The sequence below is a fragment of the Doryrhamphus excisus genome, chromosome 10 (assembly GCF_030265055.1).
Source record: "Doryrhamphus excisus isolate RoL2022-K1 chromosome 10, RoL_Dexc_1.0, whole genome shotgun sequence".
In the NCBI taxonomy this organism is placed as follows: Eukaryota; Metazoa; Chordata; class Actinopteri; order Syngnathiformes; family Syngnathidae; genus Doryrhamphus; species Doryrhamphus excisus.
In genome coordinates, this window is record NC_080475.1 from 3,611,191 (window position 1) to 3,630,946 (window position 19,756).

At 42.6% G+C, this 19,756-nt stretch overlaps 1 protein-coding gene across 9 annotated transcripts in view; it reads right to left on the reverse strand.

The window, feature by feature from the left end:
- The window catches only part of creb5b (cAMP responsive element binding protein 5b), an 85,510-nt gene that overhangs the window by 27,219 nt on the left and 38,535 nt on the right, over positions 1-19,756 (reverse strand). For all 9 annotated transcript variants that reach the window (XR_009131926.1, XR_009131925.1, XR_009131928.1 and 6 more), the window contains 2 exons: positions 7,575-7,701; positions 4,815-4,925 (listed from right to left, as the gene is read on the reverse strand). Coding sequence is in view for 5 of the 9 variants with exons in the window: in XM_058085595.1 (XP_057941578.1) it covers positions 4,815-4,925; positions 7,575-7,701 (238 nt within the window). In the remaining 4 variants the exon portion in view is untranslated. The remainder of the gene's footprint in view (positions 1-4,814; positions 4,926-7,574; positions 7,702-19,756) is intronic.

The window sequence follows — 19,756 nt, forward strand, 5'->3', positions numbered from 1 at the left end:
AGAGATGATGAAACAGCACTGTGTGTATATGTGTGTATATGTGTGTGTGTGTGTGCATATGTCTGTGAGTGCTCACGAGGCCCTGCGGAGAACCGGCTCCGAGCGGTGATGTAATGTATTGGCCGGCACGCTGTGGAACTTGGCCTCGTCTCTGTTTCCTTCACACTACCAGGGTCAACTATCCCACAACCTCTAGCCCACAACACGCACCATTCTGTTCCCTAGACCACAACAGAACAGGAACACAACCACACCCGGCACCACAAGCACCCGGTGCTTCACAGTAAAAAAATCACTTGTACCAAAACTAATAAAACACTCGGATCTCAGCAAACCCTCCCAGACAACTAGAAGCAAAGATGGAAAACATACAAGTACGGTGTCCCACTTAAACGCTGGTGACTTAGTGGCGTCATTAGGCCTATTTTAGGGGGGCCTGAGCCCCCTAAAATGTTCTTAAGCCCCCCTAAATAATTAGATATTTTTTATTGATTTTTTTTTTTACAAAAAAAATCTCTGGCAAATTTCATATAATAGAGCAAAAGCAGGCTAATACTAGCTTACTACTACTCGTAGTAGTAGTAGTAGGCTAATATTAGCCTGCTTATTGGCTTGCCTATTAGGGCAAAGGGCAAAAAAAAAAAAATATATATATATATATATATATATATATATATATATATATATATATATATATATATATATATATACTACTACTACTATAGTAATCCTACTACTACTTGTAGTAAAATTTTTGATTGAGTTTTTTTAATTGATTTTTTTACTTTTTTACTATTTTTTCTACTACTAGTAGTAGTAGTAGTAAATCAGAAAAATAATATTTTAATAATAATAATAATTAATAATATTATTAAACATTAATAATATAAAAATAAAAAAATAATAATTATAATCAGAATAATGATAGTATAATAATAGGCTAATTAATAAAATAATTTGATGATTTTTTATACTTTTTTTTACTTTTTTTTACTACTAGAAGTAGTAGTAAATCAGAAAAATAATATTTCAATTATAATTATAATAAAAAATAATAATAAATAATAATATTATTAAACATTATTAATAATATAAAAATAAAAATTAATAATTATAATCTGAATAATGATAGTATAATAATAGGCCAACTAATAAAATAATTTGATGATTTTTTTTACTTTATTTTTTTTTCTACTACTACTAGTAGTAGTAAATCGGAAAAATAATATGTTAATTATAATCATCATAATAAATAATAATAATCAATAATATTATTAAACATTATTAATAATATAAAAATAATAATTAATCATTATAATCAGAATAATTATAGAATAATAATAGGCTAATTAATAAAATAATAATGATTATTATATAATTGATCACCGTCCACTGGACAGAATGGTTGCAGTGCTTGAGGAGCGGTTTTGCAGTGTAGATTGTGTGTACTTGTGTACATTTAATGGTGGCCTAAAACAATTGAGTATCTCTACTAAATCTGTCCAAAAGTGGGAAAGTTCTTGTTCCTTATTTGTTTTTTGGATATTTAGATTTTTGGGGATTTTTTGAATGTCTACTACATTCATTCATGTCGTGTCCTCAGAACCTTGTGACGCCCCTTATGGCAAAAAAGGGAGACATAAGAGAACAAAGATGGACACTGATGCAGAGATACAGTCTAGGGTCCACAAAGTCCAAACAGAAAGGGTAGAGCAAGCTATGAGTCCCCGAGCGGCCACAACAGTCCTTGGGCTCATTAACTATTTACACCAGAGACAGGCCTCCCTGCTGCACTGGCCCACCACAAAATCAATCAGCCTTCATTAAGCCCGAGCTCTGGCCCCACACTGTGCTTTTTTTTCTGGCAGGGGAGGGTTAAACCTGCGGAGGGTTACCGCAAAATATCAAACAAAAGCAGAGTGGAGTAGGAAACTAGTTCTTTCGAGTGTTGAATTATACCAATTTCCTTGTGTTTTGTGTCTGGGAATATGAGTGTCTCTCACTTGTCAACTCCTTGTCTATCTATTCCCCTCATGTCAGTCAAAGTCCCACTCAATCCCACTTCCCCGGCTGCAACTATGTAAACTTTGGCGAGAGAGAGAGTGCACCCGGGTCCGTGCCTCAGGGGTGTGGGGTTACAGTGTGGAGATTTCCCATTGGCGGAACGTCAACATGGTTCGGGGTAATGCGATTAGAGCCGGATCGGGAACGTCACAGGGGACACATGGGGCTGATCATGGTCCAAAGTTATACGATAGCGAAGCCGTATTTATCGACCCTGCCTGGGCGCGGATATTATGGAATTCAGACTCCTTTCTTTGCTTATGAAACACATACTTATATAAAGATGGCACCTTTGATAACACAATTGCCCCCACATAATTCTTTCTGCCTGTAATCATGGAAGTCCATCAGTTATGTTCCGACAATCTGAATCCAGCAGTTTGCTTTTTGTGCCGACTAAACCGGTGGCCTGTAGCCACTTAGTGACTGCATATGTTTATGGAAGGCCCAATGGAGCATTTACAATTCAATTACATAGATAGGAGGAGTACAAAAACGAGTAAGATGTGTCTGGACGAGGGCCAGAGGTAGAGATAAGCCTAATACACCGATATTGTGTTACCCCCGCCACGTTACCATAGGAACCGTTGAGGAGATTCAAAAGACCACAAAGACGATCAATCTTGAGAGAGCGGGAGGAAGAGGCAGAATTAAATGCCCTGGGAATGCTCCCGCGCTCCTCTATCAGAGCAATAACTCTTCTAATGACCTCTACTACTCCTCTCTCTCTCTCTTTCTTGCTCTCCTTCGCCGCCGCGTCCGCGTGATGTTTCTCGCCGACAAAGTCAACTATCAGCGAGTGTCTCCAACGCTTTCCATTACACCATTATCTTTCCCAAGTTGGGACGTTTTTGCTCTTTGGATGGAGAACTTCCCGTTTTCGTTACTCATCAAAATCTTGGATAACGATGAATGTTCCCACAGTATTAATCACGACATATCACTTAATGTGACACATTCGCATTAATCACATTATGTCACCGCTCACATCTTACCAGGTTTTTTTATTATATATCTCCTCAAGGGACGCTATTATAGAATAGAAACTTGGATATGGTGCTTTTAGAGTTACCGTACAAAACAGCTGGCAGAAGAAGAGAGTACACGTCCAAAATGTGTCCCGAGTAACTTTACTTAATGACACCGGTTAGTTATCAGGCTTTGCCTTAATCCTCTTGGATATGAAGTTCACAAGAAATCATCTTTTAGTCCGACATGATGACTTCGCTGATGGAGCTGAAGGATGTTAGATACAGTAGTTCACCTGTTTCTGTTCATGAACCGCAGCTCCCCACTCATGCAGCCCCACACCATGAAGCTACGTACCGCCACGGAACTTTGGTATCGGCTTGTGTTGACTCTTTGTTGAGTTATTTTCACTCTTGGTACTAGTTTTATTTCATTTGAAGATGCATCAGATTACAATTGAATGCATCACATAATCAGTTCATAGTTCCACATGTCCGAAAGGAGTAGGAAGAAGCAAAGCTTATTAAATCCTACCCCTCCATCTGGTACTTTTACAATCAGCAACTGTTACATTTGTTCACTTCCTGCTTTCCTGATATAGTTTAAGTTTTTTTGTTTTTAATTTATTAAATTAATTAATTAAAAACATTATTATTATTATTAATAATAATAATTTAATTTAATTTAATTTAATTTAATTTAATTTAATTTAATTTAATTTAATTTAATTTAATTTAATTTAATTTAATTTAATTTAATCACATACCGAAGTATGAGGTGATATGACCATACATCATGACTGGTTCAAGACTCTTCCTCCTTGTTTCTTGAATTGGCTCATCGTTGTGCATTGTCTGAGGGTCTCAGTCAATCCGTTCCATAGTTTGATTCCACATACTGAAATGCTATGGCTTTTTAACATAGTCCTAGCATATAAGTGTTTCAAATGTAGTTCTTCCCTGAGATCATATTTCTCCTCTCTTGTAGAGAAGTATTGGATGAAATTTTTAGCTAATTGGTTATTTTTAGCCTTATGCATTATTTTAGCTGTTTGAAGATGAACTATATCAGCAAGTTGAAGTATTTGTGATTTTAGAAATAAGGAGTTAGTATGTTCTATGTAGGCGGCATTATGAATTATCCTTACTGACCTTTTTTGCAGTGCATTTAGCTAGTGAAGATTGCTTTTATAGTTATTAGCCCATATTTCCACACAATAAGTAATATATAGTAGAACCAGAGAGCAATAAAGAGTGTGGAGTGATTTCTGATTGAGAACAAATTTTGCTGCTATACAAGTTAAACACTGACTAATCTAAAGGATATTAAGTTTAATTTCTATAGTATTGTCCCTTGAAAAGATGAACTATGAGCTACTGTGCAGGTTATTATTGTTCATGTTAGCATTAATTTTTTGGAATTTTGTAACTCTCGCCCCCCCCCACCGCCGCCGCTCCATTTGTAAAGGATGACATCACTTGAGTTTTCCCTTCTTGTGCTGAACTAGTGCTAACAAGCTGCAGGACCTACAGAACATGTTCTGTACATTAAGATATACATCAGGCAGAGAGCGGGCAGCTGGGCCGCAACTACATAAAGACTTCTTTATTCCAGTCCCCCGGTGCTGCGCTGGCAAGTTGAGACGCAGCTTTGATTACGCACCCAATGATGAAATCCGCACAGGCCCAAGAGCACGGGGGCCGTGCTGGCAAAGCGCAGCGGAAAATAAAGCTGCTTTTAAGTTTGTGTATTCATAAATGAATATGTATGCATATACTCACCAGTTTGGCCTCTGAGTGCATGGAGGGAATGTGCGCGGAGGAACAGGGGCTGCTGTGGGTGGGACCTTGCATACCCATCATGTTGGCACCCATGGACATTTGTCTCTCCATCTGACGACACAACAACGGTTGTAAAAAAAAAACAAGTGAGTCAATAAATCCAAAATATTTTAGCCAAAATGACATGAAAAAAACAAAGATGAGCGAGCACGAGAGTGTGATTTCACATGACAGGCCGCCCTTGTGCACAGCTCTGTGTGATGATAACAGGAGCCGACCCCAAACAGGAAGCCGGTATGGAGAGACTTAACACAGGAAGCTGGTGAAACAGAGGTGTGTGTGTGTGTGTGTTTCTGATAGTTGCGTGGCGAGTGTCAGTCGCACTCACGCATCAAAACCGCAGGCCCCTCTTGGCTGCAGAATGCGCTCAGAAATTGAACGGACATATGCAAACATCGGGCCCTGGCGGGAACCACCTGCCAGCGAGCGACGCCGTTCGGTGTGGTCCTATGTGTTGAAATCAGCTGAGCGGGTGACAAGGGGTGAAAGGTCAGCAGTACAGGAAAGAAGGAACCTTTGTGTGGGTACATGCGTGTATAGTACATGCGCCAATGCAAGCTGCTGCTGCTGCAGCTTCACAGCTGCTCAACTCTGGCTGGTGGTGCGTTGCGGTGGACCCCCCCATCCCCCTTCCACTCCATATATGATCCCCATCCCCCCCTTCACCCACAGAGAATTGTGGACTAGAACCTGACACACAGCCTTAATTGCACTAAGTGTGTTTTGTGTCAAAATATCACCCTAACCTGCACCCCTTTCCTGAACCGTCAATCTTCCCGCAAAATGGCTTAGCTCTTAATTTAATAAATATGGGAGAGTTCTTTTTTTTTTCTCGTACCAAAAACACAAGCTGTGTCACGTTACAACGTGGACACATAATAAATGTTGACAAAAGTGTTGGGACACGTGGATATTGAATTTATAAGAATGATATAGAGGGGCTGCACGGTGGTAAGTGGTTAGCGCATAGGCCTCACAGCTAGGAGACCGGAGTTCAATTCCACCCTCGGCCATCTCTGTGTGGAGTTTGTATGTTCTTCCCAAGTTTTCTCCGGTTTCTTCCCACATTCCAAAAACATGCTAGGTTAATTAGCGACTCCAAATTGTCCATAGGTATGAATGTGAGTGTGAATGGTTGTTTGTCTATATGTGCCCTGTGATTGGCTGGCCACCAGTCCAGGGTTTACCCCGCCTCTCGCCTGAAGACAGCTGGGATAGGTTCCATCACCCCCGCAACCCTTGTGAGGATAAGCGGTAGAAAATGAATGAATGAAGGAAGCTGATCATTATATTAATTATTATTATTCCGGGCTGCACGACGGTCGAGTGGTTAGCGCATAGGCCTCACAGCAAGGACACCGGAGTTCAATTCCACCCTCGGCCATCTCTGTGTGGAGTTTGCATGTTCTCCCCGTGCATGCGTGGGTTTTCTCCGGGTACTCCGGTTTCCAAAAATTCCAAAAACATGCTAAGTTAATTGGCGACTCCAAATTGTCCATAGGTATGAATGTGAGTGTGAATGATTGTTTGTCTATATGTGCCCTGTGATTGGCTGGCGACCGGTTCAAGGTGTACCCCGCCTCTCGTGACCCTCGTGAGGATAAGCGGTAGAAAATGAATGAAGGAATATTTACTATATTGGTGTAATATAAGTGTAAAGGTGACTCTAGGGGTGCTATTTCATGTCTAGAGGGCTCTAATAATGTTACAAAACAGGACCGGCTCGCTGTGATGAACTGTACATGTTTTATGATCAGTCTGAAACAGTTTGACCCTGGAACTGACTAGAACTGATTGGCTGGCGACCATTCCAGGGTGTACCCCTCTTGCCCGAAGACAGCTGGGATAGGCTCCAGCACCCCTGCAACCCTTGTGAGGATAAGCGGTAGAAAATGAATGAAGGAATATTTACTATATTGGTGTAATATAAGTGTAAAGGTGACTCTAGGGGTGCTATTTCATGTCTAGAGGGCTCTAATAATGTTACAAAACAGGACCGGCTCGCTGTGATGAACTGTACATGTTTTATGATCAGTCTGAAACAGTTTGACCCTGGAACTGACTAGAACTGATTGGCTGGCAACCATTCCAGGGTGTACCCCTCTTGCCCGAAGACAGCTGGGATAGGCTCCAGCACCCCTGCAACCCTTGTGAGGATAAGCAGTAGAAAATGAATGAATGAATGAATGAAGAATGATGGAGCTGGTCTACCATTTGCAGTATAATAATAACAAAGAGTTCACCCCCAAGGTCTTTCATGGGGTTTAGGTCATGACTCTTGGGTTTCTACACCAAACTCATCCATGCATGTTTTGTGCACTTCTGAAACATAATAGGAAGAAAAGAACAGTCCAATCCTCTAATCCAAGTGGACCATTTCACTCAGTAATGATGATTAAGAGGTATAACCAAAGACTATGTACAGTAGTAAATTATTAGGGATCTCCAGAGGGATCTCTTCTTCTCTTTTTTGGCATCATTTCAATACAATCTATATCTCACACCAAGATATGGATCTCCTCTTTTCTGCCGGAACCAACTTCCCTGTGCTGTGTCATTTTAATGGTGACAAAGAGCATCCCTGGGAGCACAATTTACGTGCAGTGCAGGAGGCTCAAACGTATCCTACGCGTGAATGTGAGCGAAGCACGACGTATGCGTGTCCATGAGTATGTGCATTGTGCTCCATTGTGTACTCACGGGCATCAACACAGCGGAGGAGCCGGGCATGGTGGGGTCTGGAAGCGTTCCAGGCATGGAGGCTGGCAGAGGCTGTCTCTGTCTGTTTCTTAGGTGCAACAATGAGGACAGAGAGCCAGGGACAGGCCTATGAGAGGGACACACAAAGTAATTGTCAGGGAAGTAAATGAATAAATACATGGTGGGATCAATAAATACTACATCATGACTACTGAGATTTAGTGGATAAAACCCTGTGAACGTATTTTTCATTAATGAATGTTATGGAAATAATATGCCAAAACCCGCTAACCACTTTTTTACGATTTCATGGCAATATGTCGCGTTTTCCACATGTTTGTGAAATGAGTTGCAGCAGAACTTGCCAGTTTTTTTTTTTTTTCCTTTTGTGGAGTCTGTCATTGAGAACGCACCGTGGAGCCTATGTTCATGGAAAAAAAAATATCCTTTCCGACTAAATTCCCATGAGAAGAGTAAAACAGTGGACAACATGATATCATAATAAAGTATGACAGGACAGTTCTTTAATACAGTAAACAGTGGATCCCTGCACATTCATGATTCAGCGTTCAGAGCACTGCAAATTTACACATTTAAGATCAAAAAAATATTTTTTTCATCAAAAATATGACATTTTTCTGCCACACACGACACCTCATTCACTCTAGGTCAATAATAATTTATAAACACATGATAATACGGGCGGCACGGTGGTTCAGTGGTTAGCGCACAGACCTCGCAGCTAGGAGACCAGGGTTCAATTCCACTCTCGGCCATCTCTGTGTGGAGTTTGCATGTTCTCCCCTTGCATGTATGGGTTTTAAAAAACATGCTAGGTTAATTGGCGACTCCAAAATTGTCCATAGAATGTGAGTGTGAATGGTTGTTTGTCTTTATGTGCCCTGTGATTGGCTGGCCACCAGTCCAGGGTGTACCCCGCCTCTCGCCCGAAAACAGCTGGGATAGGCTCCAGCACCCCCGCGACCATCGTGAGGAAAAGCGGTAGAAAATGAATGAATGAATGATAATACGGGCAGTAAAAATGTAACCTACGGCAGAAACTGTCAATGTGAATGAAATGGTGTCATTGCGAGGAGAAGGAACGTTCATGTGTAGCCCGCTAAATGGTGATGGTATCTCATCACAAACACTGTCTATCATCAGAAAAAAATTTTGGTCTTCACTTTTTTCGTTCTTTAGTAATGAGCAGTAGAACATTGGTGAGTTTCAGGAAAATAACAGTTGCCGACTACAGAACAACATTAATTCATTCATTCATTCATTCATTCATTCATTTTCTATTGCTTCCTCACGAGGGTCGTTGGGGGTGCTGGAGCCAATCCCAGCTGTCTTCGGGCAAGAGGCGGGGTCGCCAGCCAATCACAGGGCACATATAGACAAACAACCATTCACACTCACATTCATACCTATGGACAATTTGGAGTCGCTAATTAACCTAGCATGTTTTTGGAATGTGGGAGGAAACCGGAGTACCCGGAGAAAACCCACGCATGCACGGGGAGAACATGCAAACTCCACACAGAAATGGCCGAGGGTGGAATCGAACTCGGGTCTCCTAGCTGTGAGGCCTGTGCGCTAAACACTCCACCACCGTGCAGCCCAGAACGCCAACATCTCGTGCATAACTTTCACTTTGTCGCAAATGTTTTTTTGCCTTTTTGACAGCTCTAATATGTCAACAACTATATTACAACATAAACAACACAAAAAATGTAGTACAATTTTTTTATCAAAATAACACTGTGAACTTTTTACAATTTTCACATTTGTTGGAACTGAGCCGTGTGTGTGCACGTGTTAAAAAAAAAAAATTCGTGTGGTAACAGCTGCCTTTATGCAAGTACTTCCTTCTCCTGGCCATTTTTCTGGCACTAAAATTGCTCTCAAGCCTTATCCATTGGTGGGGAGTTGCATCAGCACCTTCTTCAGCCTCCCGCAAAACAAATATAAAGACGTAGTACATATTGTATCAGGCGTTCAGATTTATAAAAACGTATAAATGAATTGCGTACAATTTTCTACTGTATTGTATTAACGTGAGTTCTAAAAGTGTAAAAAAAAAACTACAATGACAGCTGGAGGTGAAGTGTGCGGCATGTGGTGCTTGATGGCTTTGGTGACCTTTTTAACTAACCGCATACTCAAAAGTGAGGCTGCCAAAGAGGTATTGATTGCCACATTCCTCAAGAATAAAGATTATGGACACGGGCTGCTAGTTTTTAAGAGAACAAAAGGAGAAAGCGGCGATTAGAATGGAACGGACAAATGGCTTTCAACACTGCGCCGCTCCACTTTTTTTTTCCAGCACACAATTCATAACCCAGAAAGGAGTTATTTATTACAGACAGCAGATGGATAATCGAAAACATTTTTTATATTAGTACGGAATGCGCCACGAGCCTAAGAATGAAGTTGTTAAAAAAAGTGTGGTTATAACCCACAGAGTATCATACTTTCTTTCTATGAGTAATTGCTCTATTTTATATTTTTCTCTCGTGAGTGAATCTGTTTTGAGATGTCAGAATGGAAAAGTCACGCCGCAAACGTTGAGGTATCAAAAGATGGCTGATGGATGCGTTTAAAACATCCACGCTTCATGCAAAATGACAGATACACCGACGATGATAAAGGGATAGCATTTATAAGAGTGATTCCCAATTCACAAACAGGAAAATCTGTGGGAACAGAGTCCGGCAATGCAACGGGTTCCTGTCACAGTCCCTGGCTCGGATTTGCAGCCGCGCAAACACTCCCGACGACTTCATCTAACACACACTGACATCATTTATACAGTCAACGAATCCACTGCTTGTGAGAGTAAAGATTCCCAGCTGCAGAATGCCGCTACGCACTGAATTTAGTCCTCGGTAACCTAAACCTCAACCTAAAAAAGCACCATGATTCTTTAGGCCAGAGGTAGGGAACCAATGGCTCGGGAGCCAGGTAGGGCTCTTTTGATGACTGTATCTGGCTCTCAAGCATTTACCACAATAAAAATGTATGTTTGCTAACATTTTAAAGTAAACATCACAGAAATCACTGTTAAAAATATTAAAAATCAACAACTTTCTTATGCATTTTAATCCGTCCATCTATTTTCTACTGCAATACGGCCGACCATATCTATCTTTCCTGATGATATTTTCCAGGTCAAACACCAAAACTCGATTATTACTAGGTAATGCGGTAGTGTACCTTGGTCATTAAGATGTAAATGTAAACCTTCCTCCTTTAGTCAAATAGTCACCTAGCTAAAGCTGCAGAACCAAGCCTTCTGGCAAAGATGGCCAAAAGAATGAAATATACGGAGTACGGTGCAAAACCATGCCGCAGCAGAAGTTGCATTAATGGCAGCAAGTATTTGATTTATTATTGGACACTGCGCTGCTCACGAAAGTGTGCTGGCCACACCCCCTTGGCGTGGGGTAGTGTGCCTGGTCTACATAATTAGAGCCCATTATATCTAAAACTGTTGGTCTTACATACAAATGCACACATTTTATTGCATTCAATGTTTAAAAAAATGTATATGGCTCTCACAGATACACATTTTGAAATATCTGGTCTTCATGGCTCTTGTAGCCAAAAAGGTTCCCGACCCCTGCTTTAGGCAATCAATAATTCAGAATGAATGATGCCTGTCGTGCATCGATACAGCTCAATAGCTTTAAGCATTTAGGAATTAGGTCAAGTATTTAGCTTAGCTGTGTTCAGCAGGTTAATATAATCAATTGACCACATCATAGACTGGTATTATGGTATCGGTGAGTCCTGTGGGGTGAGAGTGATGGTCGTTTAGGGGGTGCGGGGGGGGCGAGAGGGGGGTGCAAATGGTTCCGCACCTGAATAAATACCTGTATTTTTCCAAACCTAAATATGTGCATTTACCTTCCAGACATTTTGGATTGCTCCGTACACACAGAACCATTACCATCCCCACCGACTGTGTGTCATTTCAGGCTAACACAACAATTTATCACAATCACACTCATTTAACGACGCATATGACACCTGAGCAGCGCTGCGTATATCCAAACATTTCCACATGGGGGAAAAAAAAGTCATGAAAATACAATGAGGTAGGCAGTGTGCTTGTTGAACACAGGTTTTCCTTTTGCTAGTCGCCGTGAGCGTGAAATAACAAGGCAGTGGTAGAAACAACCTTTGGAGTTGATCTGGTGGATTTTTAGCATTTACAATTTATTGTAATGCGTAAACATCTCAAATCAAAAGTATCCAACCAAAAATGTTAATGTTTGTGTTTTATACTCAGTAGTTTGGAGTTTATCAGTCTCCGACGACAACCGAACATTCATTCACGCAAGGGAGGTGAAGTGTCTTACAACAACAAAAACAACAACCGCCAACCCAAACCCGTTTCTGGACAACCTGCTCTACCTCCATTGCCACCCAAGGGTCGTGGCTATGCTGGAGCCTATCCCAGCCTGGAGCCTATTTCTTTGAGCGAGAGATGGGGTACACGCTGGACTGATCGCCAGCCAATCACAGGGCACATATAGACAAACAACCATTCACACTCACATTCATACCTATGGACAATTTGGAGTCGCTAATTAACCTAGCATGTTTTTGGAATGTGGGAGGAAAGCGGAGTACCCGGAGAAAACCCACGCATGCACGGGGAGAACATGCAAACTCCACACAGAGATGGCCGAGGGTGGAATCGAACTCCGGTCTCCAAGCTGTGAGGCCTACGCGCTAACCACTCGACCATCGTGCAGCCCGGAATAATTCATTCATTCATTTTCTACCGCTTTTTCCTCACGAGGGTCGCGGGCGTGCTGGAGCCTATCCCAGCTGTCTTCGGGCGAGAGGCGGGATACACCCTGGACTGGTGGCCATGCAGCCAATCACAGGGCACATATAGACAAACAACCATTCACACTCACATTCATACCTACGTAAAATTAACCTAGCATGTTTTTGGAATGTGGGAGGAAACCGGAGTACCAGGAGAAAACCCACGCATGCACGGGGAGAACATGCAAACTCCACACAGAGATGGCCGAGGGTGGAATCGAACTCCGGTCTCCCTGCTGTGAGGCCTGCGCTCTAACCACTCACTAACCGCCCGAGTATGTCTTATATTCTCTCATTATATCTGCTATATTGAGTAATATGAGTGTAAAGGTGATTGTAGGGGTGTTATTTCATGTCGAGAAGGCTCTAATAATGTAAAAAAAAACATATTCAGAGGGTTCTAAACAGGTTTTGTCGACATAAAACCAAAGACAAAATAGACAAAATATGAAAAACAGGTCCACTTATGTCAAAATGTGTTCATCCAAGTGGCGTCATATTCAGTGCAAAGTAAGCTTCAGTATAAAAGCATGCTTGGATTCGACTACAGCACCAAACAAAAGGCCTCAGCAGCTGTGTTAGATGAAATATATAAAAACAGAAGAATAAATATGTTTCAGTTTTGGTTACTGTATGTCAATAACTGTGTCAGCCAATCAAAACGTGCGTCTACAGAAACAGGTTCCACTGTAATAATAAATGTTATTTAGCACTTAGGCTTGAACAGGATTGTATATAAGACAGAAGCACTCTAAAGCGACGCTGTGGTGCCTTATGTGTTGTGTTCCTTTACATGTATGTTTATGTGTGTGTGTAGCTGAGTGAATAATGATAGGCCGTGGGCTCCTCTGAGGGGGATTGATAATAGCCTGGGCCGGAGGGGGGGGCGCCCTGGGGAGTGCAGGTAGACACTCTACAGCCCTGACCCTGCACTCTCACATTACTGAGTGCTGGGCTCTCACCCTGGCTCTTTTCCAATCCCAATCCCCACCCTGTGGAACCACAATCCCTCCACCCGCCACCCACCTTCGGTGCATCATGACATCACTTCTAGACCTTCTATCTTTATTATTTATTGTTCATTCATTCATTCATTTTCTACCGCTTTTTCCTCACGAGGGCCGCGGGGGGTGCTGGAGCCTATCCCAGCTGTCTTCGGGCGAGAGGCGGGGTACACCCTGGACTGGTCGCCAGCCAATCACAGGGCACATATAGACAAACAACCATTCACACTCACATTCATTTGGAGTCGCCAATTAACCTAGCATGTTTTTGGAATGTGGGAGGAAACCGGAGTACCCGGCGAAAACCCACGCATGCACGGGGAGAACATGCAAACTCCACACAGAGATGGCCGAGGGTGGGAATTGAACCCTGGTCTCCTAGCTGTGAGGTCTGCGCACTAACCACCAGACCGCCGTGCCGCCCATTATTTATTTATTTAAGTATTTTTGTGTTTCTTGTGGACCATCTCGGTTCAGGAACGTCAAAATTAGCAAGCTCCGCGGTCGATATGAGTGCAGAGTCCAAACTCCAAGTGGAGAACAGTCAACTTCAACACAAGAGCCTTGGATGGAGTCCAAAAAGAGAGAGAGAGCGAGAGAGAGAGAGAGAGAGGCACAGGTCCACTGACTCATATCCTTCCCTCTCTGAGTCTACTCCAGCAATGATGTAATGCTTTTGGCTTTCCGCCCTCCCCCCACCCTGTGCCTGCCTACCCTAAGATTTGGTCCCTCCCACCTCGATTCCTCTCGCCAACCCCCACACCCCCACCCCAACATGCAGTATCATTGCACACTCGCCCGTGCTGGGGTGAAGTCACCGTACTTCTTGGGTTAGACACAGCAGCTAAAAACTTTTTCAAAACGTAACCAAAACATCCAACGTCCAAGTCCCAGACGCTCGGGAGAGACGGTGGTGCAGTCGCCATGGGAACAGAGGTAAACACAGAGAGAAACAAGGGCCTCAAACAGCTTACAGCTGCCTTGGCTCTCCGAGTAAACACTACACAGGACCTGCCCCTGATTTACCGCCTTTAATCACTGGTGGGAGGAGAGTGCCATGGGGTTTGGGCTTAGGAAATAAAAACCAATCTGATCAAATAAATCAAGCCCTAATGGGTTAAGACACAGGCTGACTTTTATTTGCTGGCTAGCGGAGGGATGGTGCTACGTTGTGAGAAAAGATGATTCTAGGATGGGGTTGGGGGGGTCTCAAGATGGTTGAGTGGTGAATGATAGTCTGCAATGAATTAGGGGATGGTGGCTCTATAATTCTACTAAATACGATGTGGCATTAGCTGACGACATCAAGGATTTGTCTTTTATTGTGAAAGAAAGCTTATGAAAGATTGTCAGTGGATTCCTCTTGCCGCTAAATCTACTGGCAACATTTGTGTCATCTTTATAAGAAACCCAATAAAGTGCAACTTGCAGCCCCGTTGCGTTGCATTTATATACCTTCTATTCACTAACTGGTACGCTTTGGTTGTGTTAAGTGTTGGTGAAGTACAACTTTTATTGCAAAGGTTCCAAAATATCTGAACGGTTTCACTTTCAGTACCTCTTTGTCGGTCGGCATGGCTGTTTCTATCCACTGATTGGTCGACAGGTAATCAGTGACGTTTAAAAGTAGATATTTACTTAATAATTACTTTTACTGACAGCATAACAGACCTCACAGCTAGGAGACCCGGGTTCAATTCCACCCTCGGCCATCTCTGTGTGGATTTTCTCCGGGTACTCCGGTTTCCTCCCACATTCCAAAAACATGCTAGGTTAATTGGCGACTCCAAATTGTCCATAGGTATGAATGTGAGTGTGAATGGTTGTTTGACTATATGTGCCCTGTGATTGGCTGGCCACCAGTCCAGGGTGTACCCCGCCTCTCGCCCCAAGACAGCTGGGATAGGCTCCAGCAGAGTGACAAGGGAGAGGGTGAGATAACCACATAAGCAATGAGGATTGACTAAGGTTTTAGTAAAATTGCGTCTTCGACCAATCAGAGAACTTGGGTGGGCGGGTGTTTACATCACATAAGCAGGGCTCGACAATAACGATGTACCGATGGCCCGGGGCAAGTTAAAACAAAATTCGGGCAAGTAAATCCAATCAGCGATATTCCCGTCGGGCAAGTGCACTTTGGAATGCCATACTGCCAAGAGTTTTTTTTTAAAGCGGTTCTTGTTGGGTGTTGGTAAAACACGGACTGAGTAATTCCGGTGGTAATTTGCAAAGCAATCCTTGCAAATCTTGAAATGGACCAATCAGAATCGTTTATTTAGACCGCGGTCCGTAATCCACAGTCCGCGTTTTACCCACGCCCGTTGTTCGCGATCAACCAATCAGCGATCGTTTGACTACGAAAACATCCGTCATGGCGGCGCTGCCAACATCGTCTAATTCTGAAGGAAACAGCAAAAAGTGATGAAGCAGTGCCTCCTAAACAAGTATTTTATTAGCGGCAGCAAATCAAATGATGGCACAGGTGAGTGAATCACATTGCTGTGACAATTTGAAGTGGTCACAATGAAACACCACCCATTAGATCCAATACCAAGTGCTGATTTTGCACAAGCTACAAAACCTAGCGGTTTCATTTCTCTGTGTATTTTTCTCACCTTTGCTTCACAAATTATTGTTTGACCATTGAGCATTTTTTTCTGGATTAAAAACACTTTACTAGTACACAAATGTGTCTATTCAATAATGTTTCATTGTGGTGCACAACTTATAAATATCACTGCTTACTACGACTACCATGTGTAAAGTATTATTTATTTCATTATTTTATTTATTTGAGATTCTCATGTGATGCCACAAAAAATTACATGATATCATTATGGCAGTCTTTTCATTTTACATGGGGCAAGTTCGGGCAAGTAGTTCTCACCTTAAGGATTCCCTATGGGCAAGTCATTTTGGTTTTTAATGTAGAGCCCTGTATAAGCAATGAGGATTTGCTAAGGTTTAGTAAAATTGCATCTTCAGCCAATCAGAGAACTTGGGTGAGCAAGTGTTTAGATCACATAAGCAATAAAGATTGGCTAAGGTTTAGTAAAATTTTGTCTTCGGCCAATCAGAGAACATGAGTGGGCTGGTGTTTACATCACATAAGCAATGAGGATTTGCTAAGGTTTAGTAAAATTCTGTCTTCGGCCAATCAGAGAACTTGAGTGGGCGGGTGTTTACATCACATAAGCAATGAGTATTGGCTAAGGTTTAGTAAAATTGCATCTTCGGCTAATCAGAGAACTTGAGTGGGCGGGTGTTTAGAGCACATAAGCAATGAGGATTGGCTAAGATTTTAGTAAAATTGCTAATAGTTACATTTATTGGTAACTAGTTACTTTTGTAGTGGAGTAACTTTTTGAGAAGTAACTAGTAACTATAAGTAATTACTTTCTTAAAGTCACGTACCCAACACTGCAGATAATCATGCACTTTCTTCTGTGTTAGAATGGAATAGAACACAAAGCCCTATTTAAAACAATACTGTGGACTAGAATGGAAGGCATCACACTGCAATGTACTATGTTTAAATAATGGGCAAAGATATGTATAGTAAAATGTAATGTCACTCTCCCAACCTGCTGTGGAAACACAAGCCTATTCAGGGTGGGGTTTTTTTTTTGGATCCAGAAACAAGCCTTTAAATTTTCTCCCACCAAATCTGACAGTTTATAGCTTTTGCACACTTGCCACCAGAATGATGATTCATCTTCACATTAATTTCCCAATCTGTCCCCAGTCTTTAATTCCTTTTTCAAAACATGATCTTTCTTTTCCTTTTCCTTGTGCAAACAAATCTCTTATCCTCTCCTGCAAAACCCCACTCGCCGTCGTCCTGCTAAACCCATCCGATGCCTCCCCTCGCTGCTGAATCCTTCATTTCCTCTCCTCCATGCACCTCCTGCCCCCTCTTCCTCTCCTCCATCCACCTCTGATCCCTTTCTTCCTCCCCTCTGTCTATACATCTGATCCCCCCCCCTCTTTTCCACACTTCCCCGTACCGTGATCCTCGCGAGGCGCGTCCCTGTGTGTGAGTTTTGCTTGTGCAGGAGGCTGCATGTGTGGTGGCCCCGGGGCAGGGATGACACAGCCCCGCTGGAATGAGAGGGAACAGAGACCGGGCGTTCCTCTGCAAACGCACTATTAAACGCAGCGCAGTACACAATGAGCTCATCTTAATTCAGGTCAGATGTACATCCCGCTTTCTTTTTTTCTCTCTTTTTCAACATGATTGCTTCTCCGGGACCTTTTAATTCATGCTCATGTTGAAGCTTAGCACCCCCCAACACAACCCCCCCTTACCTAAAGTGTGTGTAGCTACAATGTATGGTTGACTTACGCTCATGTTGGAGAAGTGTGCCTGTCAAGTCGGGACATGAGGGGCCACCTCAGGCATTTTGTAGAGGTCTTGCTCCCCTGCACTCAGGAAAAGACCCCCCCCCCTCTCTCTTTCTTATCTCTCCAAACCAATCATAAACAATAATAAAATGTGTTTTGTTTAAATTGTCAAGTCTATGAGGTTAAAGTTTATCTACAAAAACACAAAAAAAGGCCCGTCTGGTGCGGAGGCTTTAAACTCCAGCATGTAGATATACGTATATAAATATATTTAAGGAACTCCAACAACACCAGACGCCGTCTGTGGGCACGGTCGTTTTATTGGAGGCATGGGGAAACGGTGTTCTGCAATGCATGAAAATGCACATTGAATAAACGATTGGAAATTGAAAGCCACGATACGGCGCCACTGTTGTAAAGCCCGACATACTGACTTCAATTGTTGAGAAAGTGGCAGCCAATGTGAAGGAATTATCGGAGTCCCCCCCAAGGAAAAACTTAAACCCTGCATTATTTCGAGTAATATAAAATCGACACGGACGAAAGCTCGGAGCAAATGTGCAACCTTGCACATGTTTTGAATTAAAAGCAGCTTCTATTTCCTTTTCAAAGGAAAGATAAGAACCGCAAATGGCTGGTGGCTCAAAGTTGTGAAAAATATTGAGCATTTCATGCAACAATGGAGAACGAAACCACAAAATTGACTCGCTTTGGAGCTGTGATGTAACACACACGTTTGCACACAGTGAGGCATTGCTAAAGTCACCATTTTGTAACAATAATAATCAATGCCATTGTTATAATTATTATTAGAGATGCTCCGATAGATCCACCGATTAGTATCATCCAAACATGTACAGTTCATCACAGCTAGCTGGTCCGTGATGAGTGAATTCCTGTTTTGTCACATTATTAGAGCCCTCTTGACATGAAATAGCACCCCTATAGTCACCTTAACACTTATATTACCCAATATAGTAGAATATTCATTCATTCATTCATTCTCTACCGCTTATCCTCACAGGGGTCAGGGGGGGTACTGGAGCCTATACCAGCTGTCTTGGGGCGAGAGGCGGGGTACACCAGGGACTGGTGGCAAGCCAATCAGTTCTAGTCAGTTCCAGGGTCAAACTGTTTCAGACTGATCATAAAATATGTACAGTTCATCACAGCTAGCCGGTCCGTGATGAGTGGATTCCTGTTTTGTAACATTATTAGAGCCCTCTTGACATGAAATAGCACCCCTATAGTCACCTTTACACTTATAATACTCAATATAGTAGATTTTCATTCATTCATTCTCTACCGCTTATCCTCACAAGGGTCACTGGGGGTGCTGGAGCCTATCCCAGCTGTCTTGGGGCGAGAGGCGGGGCACTACCCTGGACTGGTGGCAAGCCAATCAGTTCTAGTCAGTTCCAGGGTCAAACTGTTTCAGACTGATCATAAAACATGTACAGTTCATCACAGCTAGCTGGTCCTGTTTTGTAACATTATTAGAGCCCTCTAGACATGAGATAGCACCCCTAGAGTCACCTTTACACTTTCATTCATTCATTTTCTTCCTCACAAGGGTCGTGGGGGTGCTGGAGCCTATCCCAGCTGTCTTTGGGTGAGAGGCAGGGTACACCCTGGACTGGCGGCCAGCCAATCACAGGGCACATATAGACAAACAACCATTCACACTCACATTCATACCTATGGACAATTTGGAATCGCTAATTAACCTAGCATGTTTTTGGAATGTGGGAGGAAACCGGAGTAACCGGAAAAAACCCACGCATGCACGGGGAGAACATGAAAACTCCACACAGAGATGGCCGAGGGTGGAATTGAACCCTGGTCTCCTAGCTGTGAGGTCTGCACGCTAACCACTAGACCGCCGTGCCGCCTTATACAAACATACTTTTCCGTTTTTGTAACCTATGAATGTTGGTACAATGTTGTAGAACATGCAAACTCCACACAGAGATGGCCGAGGGCGGAATTGAA